We start from the raw sequence: 21,376 nt of genomic DNA, 5'->3' as shown, positions 1-21,376 counted from the left end.
AGGAGCATATAGTTAACACTCCTGTACTGTACTCTTAAAAATGGTTAAGATGATAAACTTATGTTATTAGTTTTTTACCACAATTTTAAAAATGCTTAGGCATTAATGAAGGAGAACAAAAACAACTTTCCCTATCCTTTCCTTGATGCCTAGATTCTTCCCTGGGTACTCTCCCGGACTGTTAATATAAAATTTCAGAGTCATTTGACAGTGTGTATTGGAAGAGTTTAACTGTTGTTCTTATGTAACTATCATAAAGGAGTCAATGCAGACTTTGCAAAGATGTAGCTTCAAGATAGCTAATTCCAGCATTTTACTAATAGTAATGAGCATGAATCATAATGAACATGAATGTCTAACTGTATGGAACTGAATATGAAAATAATGGTATATTCATGCATTAAAGCAAATTCAGTCATTCAGCAATTAAATATAGCTCTACATTTGCCTACTTGGAAATTCAGTTATTTTATATATATCATATATAAATTCAGTTCTCATAAGAGAAACTAAGCAGAATCTCTACTCGCATGTATAATGTGATCCTTTTTTATTTTAAATATGTATATACGCATACGCACATAGTGCGTGTGAATCGTTTGAAAGCATGTTTTAGTTATCTCTTAGTGCTGACACCTTAGATATTCCTAATATTTTGTTCCTTTGTGCTCATTTGTATCTTCAGTTTTTTCTAGAATTGTATTTATAGTGCACTTCAAACTTTGAAAGTGATTCTTAGAAGGTACATCTGAACGACTTTATGGTTAATTAGATCAGAGAAGCATAGTGGATGGTGTCATCTCTTGAAAATTAAGAAGGAACTGTAGGTTTACCTAGGGAAATAAAATAAATTCAGTTTGGGCATTTTGTTTTTAAAATGCCTGCCAGGTGAAATGTCTCTTGAATAGGTAATGTCTGTACCATGAGAAGAGACGCGGGAACCAGAGAATGAAGATGAGGGCTTTCCTCAGCGGAAGCTGTCTGTGTGAGTGGACTTGCCCTCCAACAGCTCATGGCATGGAAGCTATACACACCCTTTCCAGAAAAATACATACGGGATCACGATGTTTTAGAGGTAGAATTAGGACCTTCACCTGCACCCCTCCGCAGGAGCTTTTCTTGAAAACATTTTCTGGTTGCAGTGAACACAGCTTAAAAATTCTTGTCACATCCCATTTCTCTATTTTATACCTCGGGAAAACGAGGCCCACATAGATCACACGAGTTGCTGGAGGTGGGTTTAGCTGACAACACGCCCTGCATTAAAGCCCATGTCCTCTGACTCTTAGTCAAACATTATATTCCCAAATAATTACGTTTTGACCCTGAGAGTGTGTATTTTTTTAATTTTTAAATATAACACAGGGACACTTGGGTGGCTTAGTCGGTGAAGTGTCTGCCTTCGGCTCAGGTCATGATCCCGGGGTCCTGGGATGAGCCCTGCATTCACCTTCCCGCTCAGGGAGCCTGCTTCTCCTTCTGCTCCTCCCCTTGCTCCCCTGCTCCTACTAAGGAGATGAAATCTAGGAAATAAAATATAACACAACCCTGAAAATGTCACAAAACTTAGAGCAACTACCGAAAAGCATCTTTAAAGGTTTCTGTTCCAGGTTCAGCTCAGGTCATGATCTCAGGGTCTTGGGATCGAGCCCCGTATCCGGCTCTCTGCTCAGCAGGGAGACTGCTCCTCCCTCCCCTTCTGTCTGCCTCTCTGCCTGCTTATGATCTCTCTCTCTCTCTCTCTGTCAAATAAATAAATAAATAAAATCTTAAAAAAAAAAAAGTTTCTGTTCCCATTGCTGTTCCTGAACTGAAACTTCCCGGTGAGACACAGAAGGGAGACTGTTGTAATTGAATTCCTAGTTCTCTAAAGTAGTTTTGTGGCAGTTGTTAGCTGTTGTTTTCAGTTCCGTGAATTAATTTGCATTCGTACCCTCGCCTTAATAGCCCTGGAGATTTTGGTTCCTGATCCTTAAAACTCATACAGCACATGCCCCCACCTCCTACCACTCCGGGCTTGTTTCTCTTTTAATCGCAAGGGAACACTTTTGGCCAATCGAATCTGGTTTTCTACCATCTTACTTCCCTAAATCTTCTCAAATGGATTGGCTTTAAAGTTTCCTCAGAAAATGAGGGAGAGCTGACTGTTGAAGGCAGACCCTGCACACTGTCGGTTCAGCCACTCTTTTTCCTTAGATGATCGCGTATTTGAGTCCTTCATGTGGACTAGCTGATGTGGAAAAACCAAGTCACGCTTCCGTGTCGTGTCTTGTTTTCAGGCGCAGAGGCGGTGCTGGTTTTCTTAACGACCCGCAAGTGGTCCTTCGTTGTCTTAACTCATGTAGTTGTTGGAAGCTGTCCTTGTAATTTCTTGTTCACGCACAGGGTCCGTGTGCCGACCTTCAAGGGAAAGACGCTGAGTTGAAGTTTCCCTTTGCTTTCTGTGTCCTGTCCAGGAGCAGGCTTCTTGGGTGTGCCAGTGTGATGACAACATGGTCCAGAGACTAGAGACAGACTTCAAGATGACCCTCCAGCAGCAGAGCACCCTGGAGCAGTGGGCCGCGTGGCTGGACAACGTGATGATGCAGGCGCTAAAACCCTACGAGGGAAGGCCCAGTTTTCCTAAAGCTGCCCGGCAATTCCTGCTAAAATGGTCTTTCTACAGGTATTGTCTCACTTTTTTCCCCGAGCTTTACGTGTTGTCCATGTTCTGCAAATAGGCGTGCTTCTCAGACGGGGGAAAGAAACGAGCGGAGACTTGGTTTAGAAACTCCCCATCGCTGTTACCTTCAGCCCACCCGGTGATAATAGCCTCGTGGAGTCGTACCAGCAGGTTTATGGGGATAAACCCTCTCGTTTGGGATTTGAAGCCTCTTGCTCCCAAGCCCCGGCATTCCCAGGTAGGAGGTCTCAGGCACCAGTCCAGGAGACAAATTCAGCAACAGACAGAAAAGGGCCCCGCTCCCTCCCTCTTGCAGACGTACATTTGGGCCTTTGTGGTGAAGACTTAACCCCCCTCTCCTCCTTATATGCTGGTGTGGGTGATTTGTGAGCTGTGGTCACTAGACCAGGAGCATCACTTTGACTTGGAAGCGTATTCCAAAAGGGAACGCTCAGGCCGCTCCCCTAAATCTGCCAGAATCAGGAACTGTAGAGCTTGAACCCAGCCATCTGTGCTTTTAAGAAAGTCTTTTAAGTGATGGTGACGCAAGCTCAGAACCATCCAGTTCATTTCTTAATTTTATCAGCTATGACTGTTTTCAACCCTAGCTGCACATTAGAATTAGTGTAAAAACAATAAAAATCAGAGGAACGTCCCTCAACCCCATTGATTTGAAAATCTTGTTGCGTGGACAGCAGTGATTAGGAAATGAGGTCGTCAGAAATTTGGTCTTCAGAGAGCTTCCTCCTGGTGATTCTAACCTATAGCCAGTTTAAGAACCAATAATCAGTAGATGGTACACTATGAATCCCTTATTGACTAACATTGTATATGTATGTTTCTGTTGACATGGAACCCCAGAAGAGAAAGCCTCTCAGTTGACATGAGATGTGAAACCAAGGGTCGGTATGGGTTGTTGACCATAGGTCTGCCCTAAGGATTAAAAACAAAGCCTGTGTACATGGGCTTGTATACCTTATATACCATATATATATAGGATGAAACTGAGAGGTGGGGTTTCATTCCATAACAAGAATAAGGTAAGTTAAGCTCTAGCTCTGCTCTGTATGCTTCATTAAGTGTTAATTTCATCTTACCTAATAGTTTTCTGATGTCTAGCCCAGGGTCAAGTGAAGGAAAGCCTGCCTGCTTTGTATTACTGTCGTTTTGTTTTTGTTTTGGGGCTGGAATAATTCCACTGTTCTGTGTCTCCTACATCTGATACCTTTAGCCCACGGGGATTTGAGAAGGGCCTTATTAAAATGCTGCCTGACTCAGTGAGCCCCCTCGTGTGCTGCCGCGAGGCCAGTGGTAGCTTTAGATGTCTGGGTGTTAACGAGATAGATGTCGACTAGAGTTGGAGGTTTTCCCTGGATACATGGGGAAGATTTCGAAACATTGTCACAGTGTCTCAGAGAAACTGTAGCAACGGTAGGGGTAATTGTAAGAATTCAGAATTTTAATTTGGGAACATTTCTTAAGAAGATTTCGATATTTTTCCATTTGCCTGTGACTTGATTTTTTTTTTTATTCAAACATTGTCTTCTCAGCAAGTCATACAGATGGTATATGTATTTCATGAAAGATTGACGAAACCAAAGTTATACAAGCTGATTCTTCTAGAACCTATTAGGCCAATAGCTTCGCCAATATCAGAAAATGCAAGGTTGTGGGGTTTTTTTTTTCTTCCTTCTTAGTGCTTTCTTACGTTGCTAAGTCAGGCTTGCCCTACTCCTTCCTGTGGGTTTTTATTTTTTTTCTATATTTAGTTGATATCGTTTTAGAAATAAAGCCCTGGAGCCTCCATCTCTGCAGAGATCTGTTGCAAGTATCTTGAAAGGAGAGAAAATTACTTACTTGTATTTCTTGTTCTCTGCAGATATACAAACCCGGCAGATCATCCCTTGCCTGCCCTCTGTCCTTCCCTGAGTTGGGGATAATTGGCTTGTTATTATTAGACACTATTATGGTTATTATTTTCATTTCAAAAAGACTCAAAGGCAGATAGTTCAGGGCCACAGAAGGAAAGGCATATTCAGACAGATGCATACCTCCTGCTGGTAGGAAAAGTCCATGGCTTAGAAACGGAAGAGCCTTTAAAATCCGAACTGTTTTTTACTGAGGCTTAAGAACATTTTGGATAATGAAATTGCATTCACAAACTATCAGAGAGGCAGAACTACAGAGCGGTGTGTGTGTGTGTGTGTGTGTGTGTGTGTGTGTGTGTGGTTTTTCCCCCCCACGGTTCTGGCATTGTAATAAGAATTTGGCAGTTCCACACACAGACCCTTCGTGTTCTGAAGCCGGGTGATCTCATAATTTCTAAAGTTCTGTGTGTAGATTTACGTGCATACAAAGAGAGAAATGGGCTGGCGGACAATCAGGACAGCAGGTGACACGCTGCTGCAGACACTGTGTGCTCCAAATGGTCTCTCCTGGCCTAACCTGGCTTTGAATGACTCCCGTTGGCTCCCTGGGAGGTGGGAAGAAGGTATCACCACCTTTCTTGGGCAGACGTGGAGAAGTCATGTGGGCCATTTCTCAGCCAGTGTGTTCTGTGGTTAACAGAAGAGAACATTCCTCAGAGCCACCCTGAGGGTCACCTAAATACTTCCTTTTTAAAGAACAAAATCTATAGCTTTGATACAGTGACTCGAAAGGGGATACAGGGAACTTAGGTCACCTACAAATGGATGATTTATACATCTTCCAGAAAGTAATAGTTTTTCGGAGCCGACCGTCAGCACTGTTTGAAAAGAATGTGTAGGGGTCACCGGTGTGACACTCTCTCTTTCTCCTCAGGGAGCATGTGGTCTGGCCGCGGTTGCCCAGGGCGGACTGAGCATCACCGGTTACCGTATATGCTGCAGCTTCCAGACCGTAGTTATAAGGATAAATCCACAAAGGGGTCCCTCATCGGTTATAAAATAATTAACTCGAGAATTCTGATTTTAAAAGAAGTTGAATTGGTGGTAACTTAGCAACGCGAAATCCAGTGGAGTCTGTTTTGCAACATATCTTACAGAAGTCTGAATCAGACACAAAGTTTCCAATTAAACCGCTAATTGTGTCATTTAATACTTGGCTTGTGGGGCAAAGGCCCAACATAGAGAAGCTACTGAAGGAGACGTAGCATTAATCATGCAAGTCAACTGATGTTTTTCTACACCTACGACAGTAATTTCATGGCATGCTTATCAGTATTCGGTAAAAATAGCTAGGGATTGTACCGGAAGGTCAGTAGATTTCTGTTTTGTTTTCCAGCAGATTTTGGTATTACGTGTGTATTTTGTGCTAAAATAAGTTGATTGCCTAACTGTCTAAAAGTTTCCAAAACACTCAGAATAAAACCCAAGGCCTTGTCATGGCCTACAAGACCCGACATGGACCAGCCAGTGGTGACCCCGGGCCACTGTGGATTCTTCTCTTTGCTCCTTGTCTTCCAGCCACACGAGCCTCCGGGCTCTTCTTTGAACGCCTCAAGCATGATTCTGCCTCACAGTCTTGGCGTTTGTTCTCCTTTCTGCCGGGGAAGCTCCCATGTTTACAAGGCTCCCTTCAGCCCAGTTTCCACTCCATTATGTCTCCTCTTGAGAAAGAATTTACCTGACAAGACAAACCATAAATGACTCTTAATCTCACAAAACAAACTGGGGGTTGCTGGGGGGAGGTGGGATTGGGAGAGGGGGAGCGGGCTATGGACATTGGGGAGGGGAGGCGAACCATAAGAGACTATGGACTCTGAAAAACAACCTGAGGGTTTTGAAGGGTCAGGGGTGGGAGGTTGGGGGAACAGGTGGTGGGTGATGGGGAGGGCACGTTTTGCATGGAGCACTGGGTGTTGTGCAAAAAGAATGAATACTGTTACGCTGAAAAAATAAATAAAAAGGGAAAAAAAAAAAAAAAAAAGAATTTACCTGACAACCTCGCTTAAAGTGCCTGCCCCCATCACTCTCTTACTGCTTTCCCTGGTTTTTTTTTTTTTTTCCGCATAGGATTTATCACGGCCTCACTTTATATCTACCTGTGGTTTTTTTCCCCCAGCCATTTCTCTTACTAGAGTGTGAGCTCTGTTGATACCAGAATTTCCTCTGACTCGCTCTGGAACAAGACGCTAGCACAAAGTAGAGATGCGATAATCCTCTACCGAGTGGACCAATGTCAATTCCCTTGGGAAAAAGCAGTGGACTCGGCAGATGTCTATGGCACTGTCAGAAAGCTACTCAATCTGAAAAAAAAAATCAAAACAAAACAAACAAATAAATAAAAAAGAAAGCTACTCAATCTGAATACTTTTCTTAGTCATTTACATGATTTCAGAGTTTTTCTATCTCAAGGGAAATACAAAGGTCTAAAACTTGAGCTTAAAAAAATATTATATATAATTCATCCTATATCTGTGATATTTATCTCTGCAAAGATTTACTAACGTTCAACTGACCCAGAATTGGTTTTTTATACTTGTAATGTCCTCTGTTGAAATGAACATATTTTAGGGGCACCTAAGTGGCTCAGTCAGTTAAGCCTCTGCCTTCGGCTCCTGGGATCGAGCCCCGCTTCAGGCTCCCTGCTCAGCGAGAAGTCTGCTTCCCCCACTCTCTCTCTCTACCCCTCCCCTCTGTTCTTGCTCTCTCTCTCTCTGGTTCTCTCCCTCTCTTTCTCAAGTAAATAAATAAAATATTAAAAAATTTTTTTAAATACAAAAAATTAAAAAGTAAACATTTTTTAAATGAAATCAGTATGTGCTCACTTTAGAAAATCTGTGAAATACTACAAATAACAAGGAAGGGCACCTGGTTGGCTCAGTCAGTAAAGCCTATTACTCTTGATCTGTGGATGGTAAGTTTGAGCCCCATGTTGGGTTTAGAGATTTCTTAAAAAATAAAAATTTTATTTAATTTTTTTAAAGATTTTATTTATTTGGGAGGGAGAGAGAGAGAGAACATGAGTAAGGGGAGGGTCAGAAGGAAAGAATACCCAGGAAGTCTCCCACTGAGCACAGAACCCAACATGGGGCTCGATCCCACAACCCATGAGGTCAGGACCTCAGCCAAAACCAAGAGTTGGATGCTTAACTAACTGAATCACCCAGGCGCTCCGAAAATGAAATCTTAAAAAAAAAAAAACTTAACAAGAAATAAACTTACATCATTCGTAATTTTAATACCTGGAAAAATAACCACTGGTGAATTGTTAGGGCTTTTTTGTGGTGATACAAAATTGGAATTCAGTTGTTCACCACAGTTTATCATCTGTATTTTTCTTTCCCCTAGCATTTTTCACTTGACATTATATCTTAAGCATTTCTTGTCATTAAACATCTTCAGAAGCATAACTTTTTTTTTTTAAGATTTTATTTATTCATTTGACAGAGATAGAGGGATCACAAGCAGATAGAGAGGCAGGCACAGAGAGGAGGGGAAACAGGCTCCCTGCCGAGCAGAGAGACTGTGCAGGATCCATCCACGGACCCTGAGATCATGACCTGAGCCGAAGGCAGACACTTAACCCACTGAGCCACCCAGGCGCCCCCAGAAGCATAACTTTTATAATGTCCTCACAATATCCAATATCACATGTATATCTCACACATTATTTAAACATGTACCTTTTCCCCTATTCTTAAGCATTAAGGTGGGTTTTGGCATTGTGATACAATGATAAAAAATACTGTAATCTTTGCATGAAATTTCCCCTTTATCTTCATACACATTCTGGTAAAAAGGTTTGAACTTTCTGAAGTGATTAACACTTTTAATGAAGTGAGCTAGCTCAGTGCTAATAATTCCCCATTTACTTAAGGGTAGGATTTTTTTTTTTAACTACAAGATAGTTGTCCTGTTAAATAGATTCCTATATACCTTACTTCTTGAACTTGGCATAATATCATGGGCACCTTTCTGAGTTACTACCTTTATGTCTGGTTTTCCTCATTTCTTTAAACTGCACACAGTTCGTATATGAATGAGCCACAATTTGTAATTCATTTAATCAACATCGGCTGAGGGATATTTGGCTTTCCCTCCTAGTTTCTCAGTGGGATAAATTTGCTACAGTTAAAACTTACCTTTGTTCATTTGCATAAATTTTTGAATTTAGAATTGGTAGGTCAAAGGTTTTCTGCATTTTTATTTTTGATAAATATTGCCAAATTTCTCTTCCAAACAGAAGTGTCATGAATTTATACTTGTGAAAACAGTAGATGAGAGTTCTTTTCCCATCTTCTCTGTAACACTGGACTTCCACCTCCTCCTCTTACAGTATGATAAATGATATTTGGTATTTTACCTTAATTTGTAATTTTTGAAATTTTGAATAAGAGTACTCATTTTTTTTTTATTTTTTTAGCCATTTGTCTTCTCTGGGATGTATTATAAATATTTGCTGCCTTCAATAAGCGATGCAGTTAGGAGCAAATATTCTCCCTTTGTCTGACTTAATTTTTCAAAATTCTTGATTTCATATGCTCAAGTTTGGACCAGTAGAGGTAAAAATGTTATGCAACATTTTATTATTTTCATGTTGTGTTTGCTTTTGCTCTGTTAAGTGGAGGTTTCTTTGCCTTTTTAGATTTTTCATAGAAAAATAACTGTTTAATTTCAAATATATAGAATTTTATGTTTGCTTCTAGAATTTATATATAGAATTTTATATCCGTTTATAAAATTATAAACAGAATTTTATGTATGTGGCATATGAATGAAAGAATCTGTTTTTAGTAGTTCACTTACAGAGTTCTAAACTTGAGGTATTCGCTAAGGTGTTTGAGTCTAAGGAACTATTCACTAGAACTATGGTGTATGATAATATATTATTAACTCTAATATATGTAATACTATGGTAATGGGTAATTCTTTTAATTCCAATATAATTAGTATACAGCGTTATATTAGTTTCAGGTGTACAATATAGTGATTCAGTAATTCTGTACCTTACTCAGTGCTCACCATGATACATGTACTCGTAATCCCCATCACCTCTTTCACCCAGACCCCCCCTTACCTCCCCTCTAAAAAACCATCAGTTCTCTATAGTCAAGAGTCCACTTTTTGGTTTGTCTCTTTTTTTCTTTGTTCATTTGTTTTGTTAAATTCCACATATGAGTGACATCATACGGTATTTGTCTTTCTCTGACTAACATTTCACTTAGCATTATAATCTCTAGATCATCCCTGTCATTGCAAATGGTAAGATTTCATTCTTTTTATGGCTGAATAATAGTCAATGTATGTATATATGACCCATCTTCTTTGTCCATTCATCTGTCGATGGGTGGACACTCAGTGCTTCCGTAGTTGAGCTATTGTAAATAACGTTGTAATTAACATAGGGTGCGTATATCTTTTCGAGTTTGCGTTTTCATATTTGGGTAAATACCCAGTAGTGGGATTACTAGACCATCTGGTGATTATATTTGTAGTTTTTTGAGGAACCTCCGTACTGTTTTCCACAGTGGTTGCACCATTTTATATTCCCACCAACAGTCCTTGAGGGTTCCTTTTTCTCCACATCTTTGTCAACACTTGTTATCTCTTGTGTTTTGACTTTAGCCATTCTGACCCATGTGAGGTGATACCTCATTGTGGATTTGATGTGTATTTCCCTGGTGATGAATGATGTCGAGCATCTTTTCATGTGTCTGTTAGCCATCTGGATGTCTTCTTTATAGAAATGTCTGTTTGTGTCTTCTGCCTATGTTTTAATTGGATTGTTGTGTTTTGTGTGTGTGTATGTGTGTTGAATTATATAAGTTCTTTATATATTTTGGATACTCACCCTTTATTGGATATGTTTTTGCAAATATCTTCTCCCATTCAGTAGGTTGTCTTTTAGGATTTTTTTTATTGTTTCTTTTGCTGTGCAGAAGCTTTTTGTTTTGATGTAGTCCCAATAGTTTATTTTTGCTGTTGTTTCCCTTGCCTCAGGAGACATATATAGAAAAATGTTGCTAGGGCCAATGTCAGAGAAATTAGTAATGGCTAATTTTCTTAAGATCTCACATACATTATCTCATTTGATCCATACTAACCTTGAACCTTAAAATGTAAGATCACATTGTGGTTAACATGAGTCAGTCTCACTCTAAACTCCTGCTTTTTCTTTTTCTTTTTTTTTAGTAAATAAATCCACTAATGGGAGGTCCCCTACCATCATCATATAATAACCTCCTGTTCTTGCTGCTATAAACAGCTGAGAATGAGAAGCTCATCTTCTCCTGTTCTGTATATTATACGTATATTTAAGTAGTTGGTCTGTTCATTCATAAGTTTATTTCACGTCCTTGAAATAATCATGTAAGTTAGGTAAGAGCAAAAACATAGCTTTTATTTTCATCCAAGAAGGAAAGCAATCTCAGGGAAATGGTTTGTTTGAAGTCGACAGTCAGTTAACAAAGAGCCAGAATCAGAATGTAGGGTTTAGAGTTTCACATGTACCATGATCATCTGCCACTTGCCAAACCGAATGTATAGAATTTGATATATTAATAGCCTCTACATAAATAAAGTTGACAATGAAACAGAAAACAGAAGTACAGTCTTTTTTCCATCTGCCTGACATTTTACAATTCTTCATTGCAAAACAGGCTTTAGGATATCAGCCTATCCATTTGTGAGATCCTATTTCTTCCACCTATCTAAGAATATAATGGCTGTTTTAGTTCTCCTAGGCAAAAAATCTCTAGAAAAGACCACAAAATGAGAGTGATAAGAAACACACACACACTCATCCCACTCTGACTCTAAGAAATATTAAGGAGGTTGAAGTATGAGGATAAGATCCAAGACCAGTGTATCTTCAGTGAGGACAAAATTTTATTTAGGATGGTTTCCATTTTAAATAGAGTATATTGTTAGTATTAATAATATTCATATTTTGGTATCATATTTTATAAATTCAAGATTTTTCCAAAGATATGCACTTCTTAATTAATTCTTTTATACTTATTTCTAATGGAAAATCAGCTTAATTTAAATGGACATCAGTAAGAAACTGGGATCAATTAATAAAGTTGCCTTCCAATAAGATCTGCAGGGATCCCCATACATACTTTCATTCTCTATTGCCACATCTGGGAGCGTTACTACTGAGTATGTTTTATAATCTTTGTATGACACAAATACCTGTTTGTTCTGAAGTGTACACCCAAAGTCATCACTGAGACGTGGTGACACATTGTTTACCCATCAATAAGATTTTCACTTTGAGTGTTTCTTATGGTAGTGACGAATTGCCAACCTTTCAACAATCTTTTTTATTTAGTTCTGGTCCCCTCTGTGAGAGAGAGAATCAGAAGACTCAGCCATGACAATCAAATGTTTTTTCCCGGTGAAGACCTGTCTAGATCTGGTCCGGATCTAACCAGAACTCGCGAAGGGGTACCTCTTTACCACCCTGTTTAAGTGAGGGGAGCCGACTGCTTTCAGTCATGAAATTAGTCCTTGACAAGTTGTGTAGTACCCCAGCATTTTAGACCCTCTGACTTAACTTCTTTTAGGAGGGAAAGTAGGTTGAACACTCGTCCTGGTCACTAATATGGCTGCATATATGTCTTCTCTCTCGAAACAGCTCAATGGTTATTCGGGACTTAACCTTACGCAGCGCTGCTAGCTTTGGCTCCTTCCACCTGATCCGTCTGCTCTACGATGAGTACATGTTCTACTTAGTAGAACATCGTGTTGCTCAGGCAACAGGAGAGACACCCATCGCAGTCATGGGCGAGGTAAGAGAGGCCAGAGGAGCTGTGACTCACGGGGCTTTGAGAAAAGAACCTGAATTTCATTTAAATTTGAATATATTATTGATTGATTAAAGCGATGAAGGCCCTGAGGGGCTGTGGAGTTATTGGGGAGTGGGGGTCCTTAAATCCCTCTGTTGGTGTGTATTCTCTTAACTAAAAGAGTCTAAAATTATAAATTACATCATGTGAACGTTCGTGGTATGTTTCAATATATTATAAAGGTGTCTGCTTGAAAGAAAACTTTGAGAATCCCTGGACTGAAAAAAACCCTTATGGAACGGGAAGTAAGAAAGATTGATGTTGCTGATAAGGCGAAGGGCTAGGAATGTAGAGAAGAGACGAAATACGTATTTGTGTAGGCTCTTTGTCCAAGTGCCCAGGAACGAAAGAAATGATTCTGTTTCAGAAGGATAGTAACAATGATAATGGTGCCAAAAGCTAATGTTTTGGGGGCACTGACTACGTGCCAGGCACAGCTCCAAGTCCTTTCTATGTAACAAAGCACTGGACGCTTTCCGAGACAAGCACAGCTCTACCCCGGCTTACAGTCGAGTATCTGAGGTTGATGTAAAAAGCAAAGGACCCAGATGAAATGTTTACGTAGCTCTGGTGGGTGGTGGAGACTGTCTCAAGTACTCAGACTCTGGTTTTCAAATCAGGTTTCTCACTGCTGAAGCTATGAAGAAGAAAACATTCTCTTCATAGTTCTTAGATAGAAAATAAAACTGTGTCGTTTTCAACGTGCGTCAGAAAGCTAACACTCCAAAGCAAATTTACACAAGAAGTAGTGAACACGATGAGGGATGGGTGCGGATGCTCAAGTGAATGTCCGTCACCTCATTTGTTGTCCTGAACTGGGGGTCCTTCGGATCTTGCTAGATTGTAAATATCAGGCAGGATTACAAATTACCCAAAGCAGTAAAGAAGACAGGTTCATTTTGAAGCTGTGTGTACGTGCTTATTTAAGTTTTAGAAAGTCCAAGTAAATATTAGATGCTTTTCCTAGTTTAATAAATATGATAATAAAGGCATAAATTAAAAACATATTAAAATACCTCAAGATGCTTTGTAAGTATTCTACTATCAATAAAATGCATGTCAGACGTCTTCAGTAGGTTGGGCAAAAGGTTCCCCTTTTCTTCTTTAAAAGCCCTCTCGTGTGTTGATCTGTACGTGTTTGTGTGATGTTCTTAGTAGTGATTGTGCTTAAATCATGCCAGTTATATGTACATACATTCTATGTGCAAGATGAAGCAAGGATCACTGTAGCTTGTAGACAACAGGCAGGACCAAAACAATCTAGACTTTTCTTAGACTTGACCTTCCTTTAGAGCCTCTTGCAGTGGTTGTCTTACAAATGCCCAGTGGGCATGTAGATTAAGTACTGCAGAATTTCTCAATTCAGGGCTCCCAACTTTAGAGACAGACTTGCCTTCCGGCATATTTAACCCATTTGCCAACCCCCTCGTCTCTTCTGGGACTTCTTTAACAAGGTAGTCATAGTGATAGCAGGGGTTCTAATGAGTACCAGGAGGCTAATCCTAATGCGTGGTCTTGGCTTCCCTTGCATCTCAAGAGCGCAAAGGCAGTGGGCAGGAGCTGGTCACCCAGCGTGAGGGCTCAGCACGCCTCCTGCTTGTTGGTGTGGGCAGTGCTGGCTCACCAGAGTTAAGATGGTCTCACGGTACTGCGGTCCCATAGTCGGTACTGCCGACTGACTGTGCCTGTAGGCACTCTTTTGTTTTTGTTTTTGTTGTGTTTTTTGGTTTTTGCTTTATGTAAACAATGTGAATGAGTGTGACACATTCCCCCAAGAGGTGAAGATATAATAAGAATAAAATCTCAATTAGAAAATAAGGTATAAAATACCTTCTGGAAGACCTAAGATCTAAGAGCATCTCTTGATTTCTTTGCTTACTCTTTCCTTACTCAATTTGTAGGACCATCCTTTGAGCTGTCTCTACTCATCCATTATTCAACCCCGGCCAATCAAGGCTCATTTTATTGGTTTGTTCTCTCCATACAATGTTGACGGCCTTGTAGATCTGTTGGCCACTGCAGATCCAGAGGGCGTGGTCATATTATCATATCTAAAATTTCTTGATTCCTAGGAAGAAGAGAAGGACATTCAGGAAAACAGAAGGCTGTTTTCACATGTGTCTCTCCCCTCTTATTCTGTGGCTACCCTGGAATTCAGATTGGGCGTCAAAAGGGCTTTTGCGTGTTGAGGCTCAGTTGCTTTCGCCCCTTAGGCGATTCCCCCTTCCAGACACCAAGTCCCGAAGTGCCCGTGTACGTGGTGGGAGCAACACCTTGGGCTCAAATCCATTGAAATCCGCAAAGGTCACCATTACCCTCAGTTGGAGCCACTGGTTTTCAATCATCCGTCAGGATAGCAAACACGATCTAGTTCTTAGTCTTTATTGAGAGCTCGTTATGTACTTAATGGAATCAAACTCTTGACGCATCTGCTAACGGCTCTTCCTCAGTAACCGGTACCACATTCTCCCTGCCGACCATGCTGGACGTCTGAGCACGATCTTTTACATGACTCTTGTCCAGACCCCTGGGTCCCCCCAGTCACTAAGTCTGCTCTTCCGCAGACCTCCCAGAGTGCCGTCAGTATCGTGTTAGGAAACTTGGCAACAGAGTTGGCTGTGTTACCCCACTTAAAGCCCATCCGTGGTTTCTCTCCCGTTGGTGAAGAAACAAAACTCTCTCCTTGGTTCACAAGGTCATGCTCGATCTGGCCCTGCCCCTCAGATTAACCGCAGCCTCCCTCTTCCTATTCCATTTGCTGCCATCACCGGGGTCTGGGACTTTGTGCCCAACTCCCCTTGCTCATTCTCACTCCTACTTCACATCTGAAATATCGGTTCCTCAGGCGGCTCCAGTTCCTCCAAACTACCCCGCCTACCCCATTCTCTGATCTGTACTTTAACGTTTCATTCTAGAACCTGCACTATACTAGTCATGTGGTTCTTTGTACGATACATGTAAGTAAAGATTTAACGCCCTGGAAATAATAGAGGACTTTGAGTCAGGAGGATTCAGTTCTCCTGGTAGTTCTGTCATTTGCAGTGGTATAGTCTTGGGTGAATCAGGTTCCCTGCTGTTGAGTCTTAGACTTATCTCTGAAATGAATTTATTCATTTATGTAACAGGTATTTCTCACACACCTACTGTAGACCAAGTGCTGTAATAATTAGGTTATAGTAAGGAACCAAGTGGATCTTGGCCCTGCATTCAAGAGGCTTACATTTTAGTAGGGGAGTCATATGTACTAGGTGTTCACATAACTGTGGAGCTACAGAATTAGAGATATAGGAATACTTGAAGCATGAGGCCTTAAGCTAGCCTGGGAGCGCCAGGGAAGGCTCCCCCTGGCAGGGATGTTTCAAGTGTGATCGAAAGGGCAAAACGGTTAGCTATGTGAATGTGAGAATTTGGGGGTAAGGGGGCACAGAGACATGCACACAGGTCCTTCCTGAATGGAAGGGAGTATGGCCAAGGGGAAGTTTCTGTGGAAGATGTGAGGGTCAAACACCCTCAAATTCAGTAGATGGGAGGTAGAATTGGATGAGGAAAGAAAGCCAGAAACTTCAAGGGAAACCTGCATTCACATACTATTTATGTGCTGGGCACTGTTCTAAGTGTTTTATGTAGATTAACTTAATAATTCATGACAACTCAATGAGTACTGTTATCCCTGTATAGAACCATACGTATTTTTTTTTTAAAGATTTTATTTATTTGACAGACAGAGATCACAAGTAGGCAGAGAGGCAGGCAGAGAGAGAGGAGGAAGCAGGCTCCCTGCTGAGCAAAGAGCCTGATGGGGGGCTTGATCCCAGGACCCTGGGATCATGACCTGAGCTGAAGGCAGAGGCTTAATCCACTGAGCCAACCAAGCACCCCAAAACCGTATGTATTTTACAGATAATGACATGAGACACAGAGCCATCAAGTAGCTCGCTAAGGTCACACGGCCACTAATGGTGTGAAATCAGGCTCCAAAACCAAGCAGACTGGCCCCCAAATTCTTGCTGTTAATCCCCCACGCTTATCACCTGCTGCAGGATGGGGGGATGGGAGCAAGAACTATTGCGAAGTCAGACACAGACTTGGCCAGACGTTGGTGTTGCCTTGTGGGTGCTTTACTTGGGAGAGGTGGCAGACAGCCAACTAGGTCCAGAAGCAAGGGGAAAGGTTTTCCTTTTAAAGTGACTTAGGGATCGTGAGTGTACCTTCATTAATGAGAAATCAACAAATAAATTTTAATTTTTACAATTGTTTACATTATTGGAGCAGGCAGGAGAGAACAATCCATGTTTTACATATAAACCCAGGATACAACGGTACAAAACTACTATTTTTGCACTCCCTGTTACACTCCCGAATCGGTCGTTGGCGTAAAGACTGCCGTGTCAGAACGCCCCCAAAAGAACCCAACAGAACCCACCCCGCGCGCTTTCATCTCCATGCCAGTCCGCTGCCGCAGTAATGCTGACGAGTCCGTTATTCAAAGCACGTGCAAGTCCAGAGTTGCATGGTTAAAGTTTTTGCCTGGATGATAAAAAGGAAACAGTTTATTGGCTGCTAAAATTATGTAATTTTTTTTGGACTTTAATACTATAAATACACCTAGAGACTCTCTGGGAGTGGTAAAATTTTAAGAGTAGGAATAAAATAAACAAGTTGCATTGTTTGCACACCTGTTAAATGAAAATTTTTAAAAATCGGGGCTTTCTGTACCGTCCTGACGAGAAACAATGAGCAGGAAACTATCCTATTATTTGAATTTTATGACTATTTGGAGTTTCTTTGGAAGCTTATTTCCTTAAAATAGACATAGTCCATTAAAATATTCAGCTATATGAGTCTATAAATTTTGGTGGCTGCATAAAATGATTTTTTGCGATAAATATTTTTGTGTTTAACTTACTCAATATATTTAAATTATCTGTCATAATTTAATTATATTTATTTAATATTACATCTAAGCCACCTACTTAGCCAATTTTTTTAAGAAAATATTTTATTTATTCGACAGAGAGAAATCACAAGTAGGCAGAGAGGCAGGCAGAGAGAAAGGAGGAAGCAGGCCCCCCGCGGAGCAGAGAGCACGATGCAGGGCTCGATCCCAGGACCCTGGGACCACCTGAGCCGAAGGCAGAGGCTTTAACCCACTGAACCACCCAGGCGCCCCTAGCCAATTTTTTGAAATGAAAAGTAGGACCCAAAAAGTGCTTTGGTGGTTCAGATATGAAGAGCAATATAAAAAGGATGATATTTTAGTCATACTTTTTAGGGGGAAAAAATGGAAGAACCCTTAAGAATATACCATCACAAGAAAAATGTCTTGAATTTATCAGAGTTGATGTACTCAAAGTTAAAGGGGGAAAAGAAAGATCTTCAAAACCTAAAAATTGGACCAGAGCAATAATAATTCAGAAGGCAAGCTTTTAGGATAAGAGTTGAGTGAAAAAGTTCCATTTGGTAGAAGTAGAATCATGATAAATAAGCACGGATTCTTAAGGTAAAATCAAACTAATGAAAAATAGATCTTAGTGAGTCCTACAATCTAGTGCGACTAGGGAATACGCTGAAAATGGACCTGTGGAATGATAGATTAGTTATAGGATATTTTTAAATGAATGGATCATATCTCAAGTTAAAATCATCTGCAGAAAAAAGCCGTCTTGGAACAGCAGCGGTTTAGAAAATTTAACAAATACTTGTCGAAAGCTATACCGTTTATTGTTATACTAAAGCTTATTGATATTCCTAAATTTTTCTAATTAATTAACATTGAGGAATTGCCTCAAATAACATTGAGGAATTCCTAGTACCTTGTGACAATCACGGTACTAGGTGTTTTGCATTCTTATTTAATATTCACTAAAACCTTGAAAGACATGTGTGAGTGTCCCCATTTCACCCATGAGAAAAACAGGTTGAAAATTTCCCCAACACCAGAATTAGGAAGCGGTAGAAAGTAAAACTGTATCGTTCCAAGGCGCCACATGGGTTCGGTCCACGTTTTCATTTTTCACCGTATAAATTGTTTGTAGACAGATTCAAATGGGGACTCATTTATTTCTGTCTGCGCTGTTCAGCTTCCCCAACACACGCATACTCACGATTACACACACACCAGATGCCGAGCACGTAAGCATCATCCCTTTGTTCTAGGGTCTCTTTCCTCTGCATCACGGGATGCATCTTGATCGTCCTACCACCCTTTCCCTTCCCACTTTGTGTTCCTTAGACGTCTAGGACAGGCAGACGAACTGGAATACGAGTCTAGGCCAATGGCAGTTGGAAAGCTCAGTGTACTAGGAAACACCACCAACAACAAATAAATTACACCCTTCAGCTCCTCCGTACCTACCCACAGACCAGACCTAAGTCAAAATCATCATTTTGGAATTTGTAGTCTGCTTTTAGCTGTAAATCTGTAAATCTGCCCTCTACATGAGCACACTCCTGCCAACTTGAAAATAAATTCTCAAAGTGACCTCCTGGAGGAGAGACATGGGAGGCCCTTCGTCTACACCGTCATCCTGCAAGTTCCTGAGAACTGGCTTTCTAGAAGCTCTCTCATTTTCCCTCCTCATCCCTGGTTTGTCTTTCTGTTCCTTTCTCTCTCTGTGTTTGAGAAAAGCACCCAGGGACTCAGCTGCCCAGGGCCACAACCCTTTCCAGCTCTGGGATCCCTGCTCATTAGCCACCTGTCCTTGGTTTCCTTCCTGCTAGCTCGGGGCGATCACCTCTTCTCCGCTTTTCAGGGAGTGGACTTCTGCCTGAACTGTGGTCTAACCACAGTCCTCCTGCAGGTGCTCAAATAATACTCATTCCAGAAAGCAAGCACAAAACAATGAGGGAAAGACAGACTACCAATTTGTAGGCCCTCTCGTTGGATTTCATGATTGACATACTGGATTCTTTTATCAGGAAAATATAACTCAGACCCAGAAATGCTTCTTCCCCCCCCAGATGTGTCTGTCCACGTTTCAGAGACCTTCTCTGTCGAGTTAGGCCTTCCTAAGTGCTTTCAACTAGAGGTTAGCTTTCCTAAAGAGTTTGGAAGTGGGGAAAGAGTATAAAAGAGATTTTTTAAAAAATATTTTATTTTATTTTTTTTTAAGATTTTATTTATTTATTTGACAGAGAGAGATCACAAGTAGGCAGAGAGGCAAGCAGAGAGAGTGAGAGGGAAGCAGGCTCCCTGCCGAGCAGAGAGCCCGATGCGGGACTCGATCCCAGGACCCTGAGATCATGACCTGAGCCGAAGGCAGTGGCCTAAACCACTACAGAGAGAGACAGCGAGAGAGGGAACAGAAGCAGGGGGGTGGGAGAGGGAGAAGCAGGCCTTGCGTTGAGCAGAGAGCCTGATACGGGGCTCGATCCCAGGACTCTGGGATCCTGACCTTAGCCAAAGGCAGACGCTTAATGACTGAGCCACCCAGATGCCCCAAAAGAGTTGAAGAATTCTTACCATACTTCAAGAACTGAAATGGTCACTGGACACGTTGGGAACGAGATCTCAGCACACTGTTCGCTTCAGGAAAGTCCACCCCTGGGCTCTTTGCTTAGGGAAGTTAGCCTGGTATCCCCAGCCTCAGAGCGAGCTCTGTGTAGATTCTGGGGCAGAGAGTAAGCGTGACAGCTCCCTCTGCTGGCCTCTTCGCGGCATTCATGTCATCCCCTGCCCTGCCCAGGTGGCTTCTAGCCTTGCCGTTGTATTTCTGGTAGTTTCGCTCACAAACCGGAGGCCGTGGTGGTCCCTGGTCCTTGAATAAAGAAGTTGCTCTTGTTGGAGACCACAAGTTCCTCGAGTCACAGGAGCTGTTTCCTGCGATTCACCCTTGCGGTATACAGTAATACACTTGTGTAAATGTGAGAGATTCTTGATAAGTATGTGGGTCAGGTGTTCTGATACTACACTCACTTCAAACCTGATTCACACTACTGGGTCTAAAGAGACCATGTTTCTCTACCTCCACCCCCACTGCCGGTCGAGTTAGTAAGTTCTGAAAAAGAGAGATGGTATAATTAAGATCAAGAAGTGTGCCTTTTGCATAATCAACCAAGGCCACGATTTCCTCCTAGATGAGGACTGTGGCCTCAAATGAAGCCTGTCTTAAGTTAGGTGTGCCATGTTCTTTTTTTTTTTTTTTAATATTTTATTTATTTATTTGATAGAGAGGTCACAAGTAGGCAGAGAGGCAGGCAGAGAGAGAGGGAGAAACAGGCTCCCCACTGAGCAGAGAGCCCGATGCGGGGCTCCATCCCAAGACCCTGAGATCCTGACCCGAGCCGAAGGCAGAGGCTTAAACCACTGAGCCACACACGCGCCCCCCACGTTCTTTCTTTTTAACCCATGGTTTCATTTGCGTAAAGGATATGCTGCCAGACTGAACCCTAACATGTGCAGGGCCTGGGGTACCCCATGTCCAAACATTTCAAAAGCGTTGGGTCAAAGTATAAGCAAAATCGATTCCATCCACCTTGGTTGATAAATATGTCTTGATCACAACCTAAAAAGCTGGGTTTAAATGTAAAATTCTCAGGCTCCTGCTAGGCCCATGCCAGCAAATAATGACATGGATATGCCCAGCCTCTGGCCCCAGATCACTTGTCTTATTTATCCCTCCCCATCCTATGCTGTGAATAGCCCAATGTTTAGGTTTTATCCACTCTTAGAAAACCGCTGCCCCTCGTTGGCTCTCCCTTCTTTCTTGTGAAGGGAGGACTTGGAGAAGAAATCTGCACAGGCCAGGAGGGGGACTCAGGGAGTCCAGACGTCTTAGAGAGCAAGAGTGTGGCCTGCGGGGTGGGAGGGACACAAAGGCTCCAAGAAGACACGACTGCTTGGCCCAGTGATGGCCTGGAGGGAGGGCCCAGCCACAGGAAAGCCAGGGCAGGGCTCTCCAGAGTGTGGGGCTCAGGACGGAGGCCTTTCTCGGCTC

The 21,376-nt window shown here is 41.7% G+C and overlaps 1 protein-coding gene across 4 annotated transcripts in view; it reads left to right on the top strand.

Moving 5' to 3' along the window:
• RFX3 (regulatory factor X3) overlaps nucleotides 1–21,376 on the top strand; it is a 284,224-nt gene that overhangs the window by 249,808 nt on the left and 13,040 nt on the right. For all 4 annotated transcript variants that reach the window (XM_046023089.1, XM_046023092.1, XM_046023088.1 and 1 more), the window contains 2 exons: nucleotides 2,457–2,665; nucleotides 12,230–12,383. In XM_046023089.1, coding sequence (XP_045879045.1) covers nucleotides 2,457–2,665; nucleotides 12,230–12,383 — 363 coding nt within the window. The remainder of the gene's footprint in view (nucleotides 1–2,456; nucleotides 2,666–12,229; nucleotides 12,384–21,376) is intronic.

Source organism: Meles meles, chromosome 11, assembly GCF_922984935.1.
Source record: "Meles meles chromosome 11, mMelMel3.1 paternal haplotype, whole genome shotgun sequence".
NCBI lineage: Eukaryota > Metazoa > Chordata > Mammalia > Carnivora > Mustelidae > Meles > Meles meles.
This window is presented reverse-complemented; position numbering and strand designations above follow the sequence as displayed.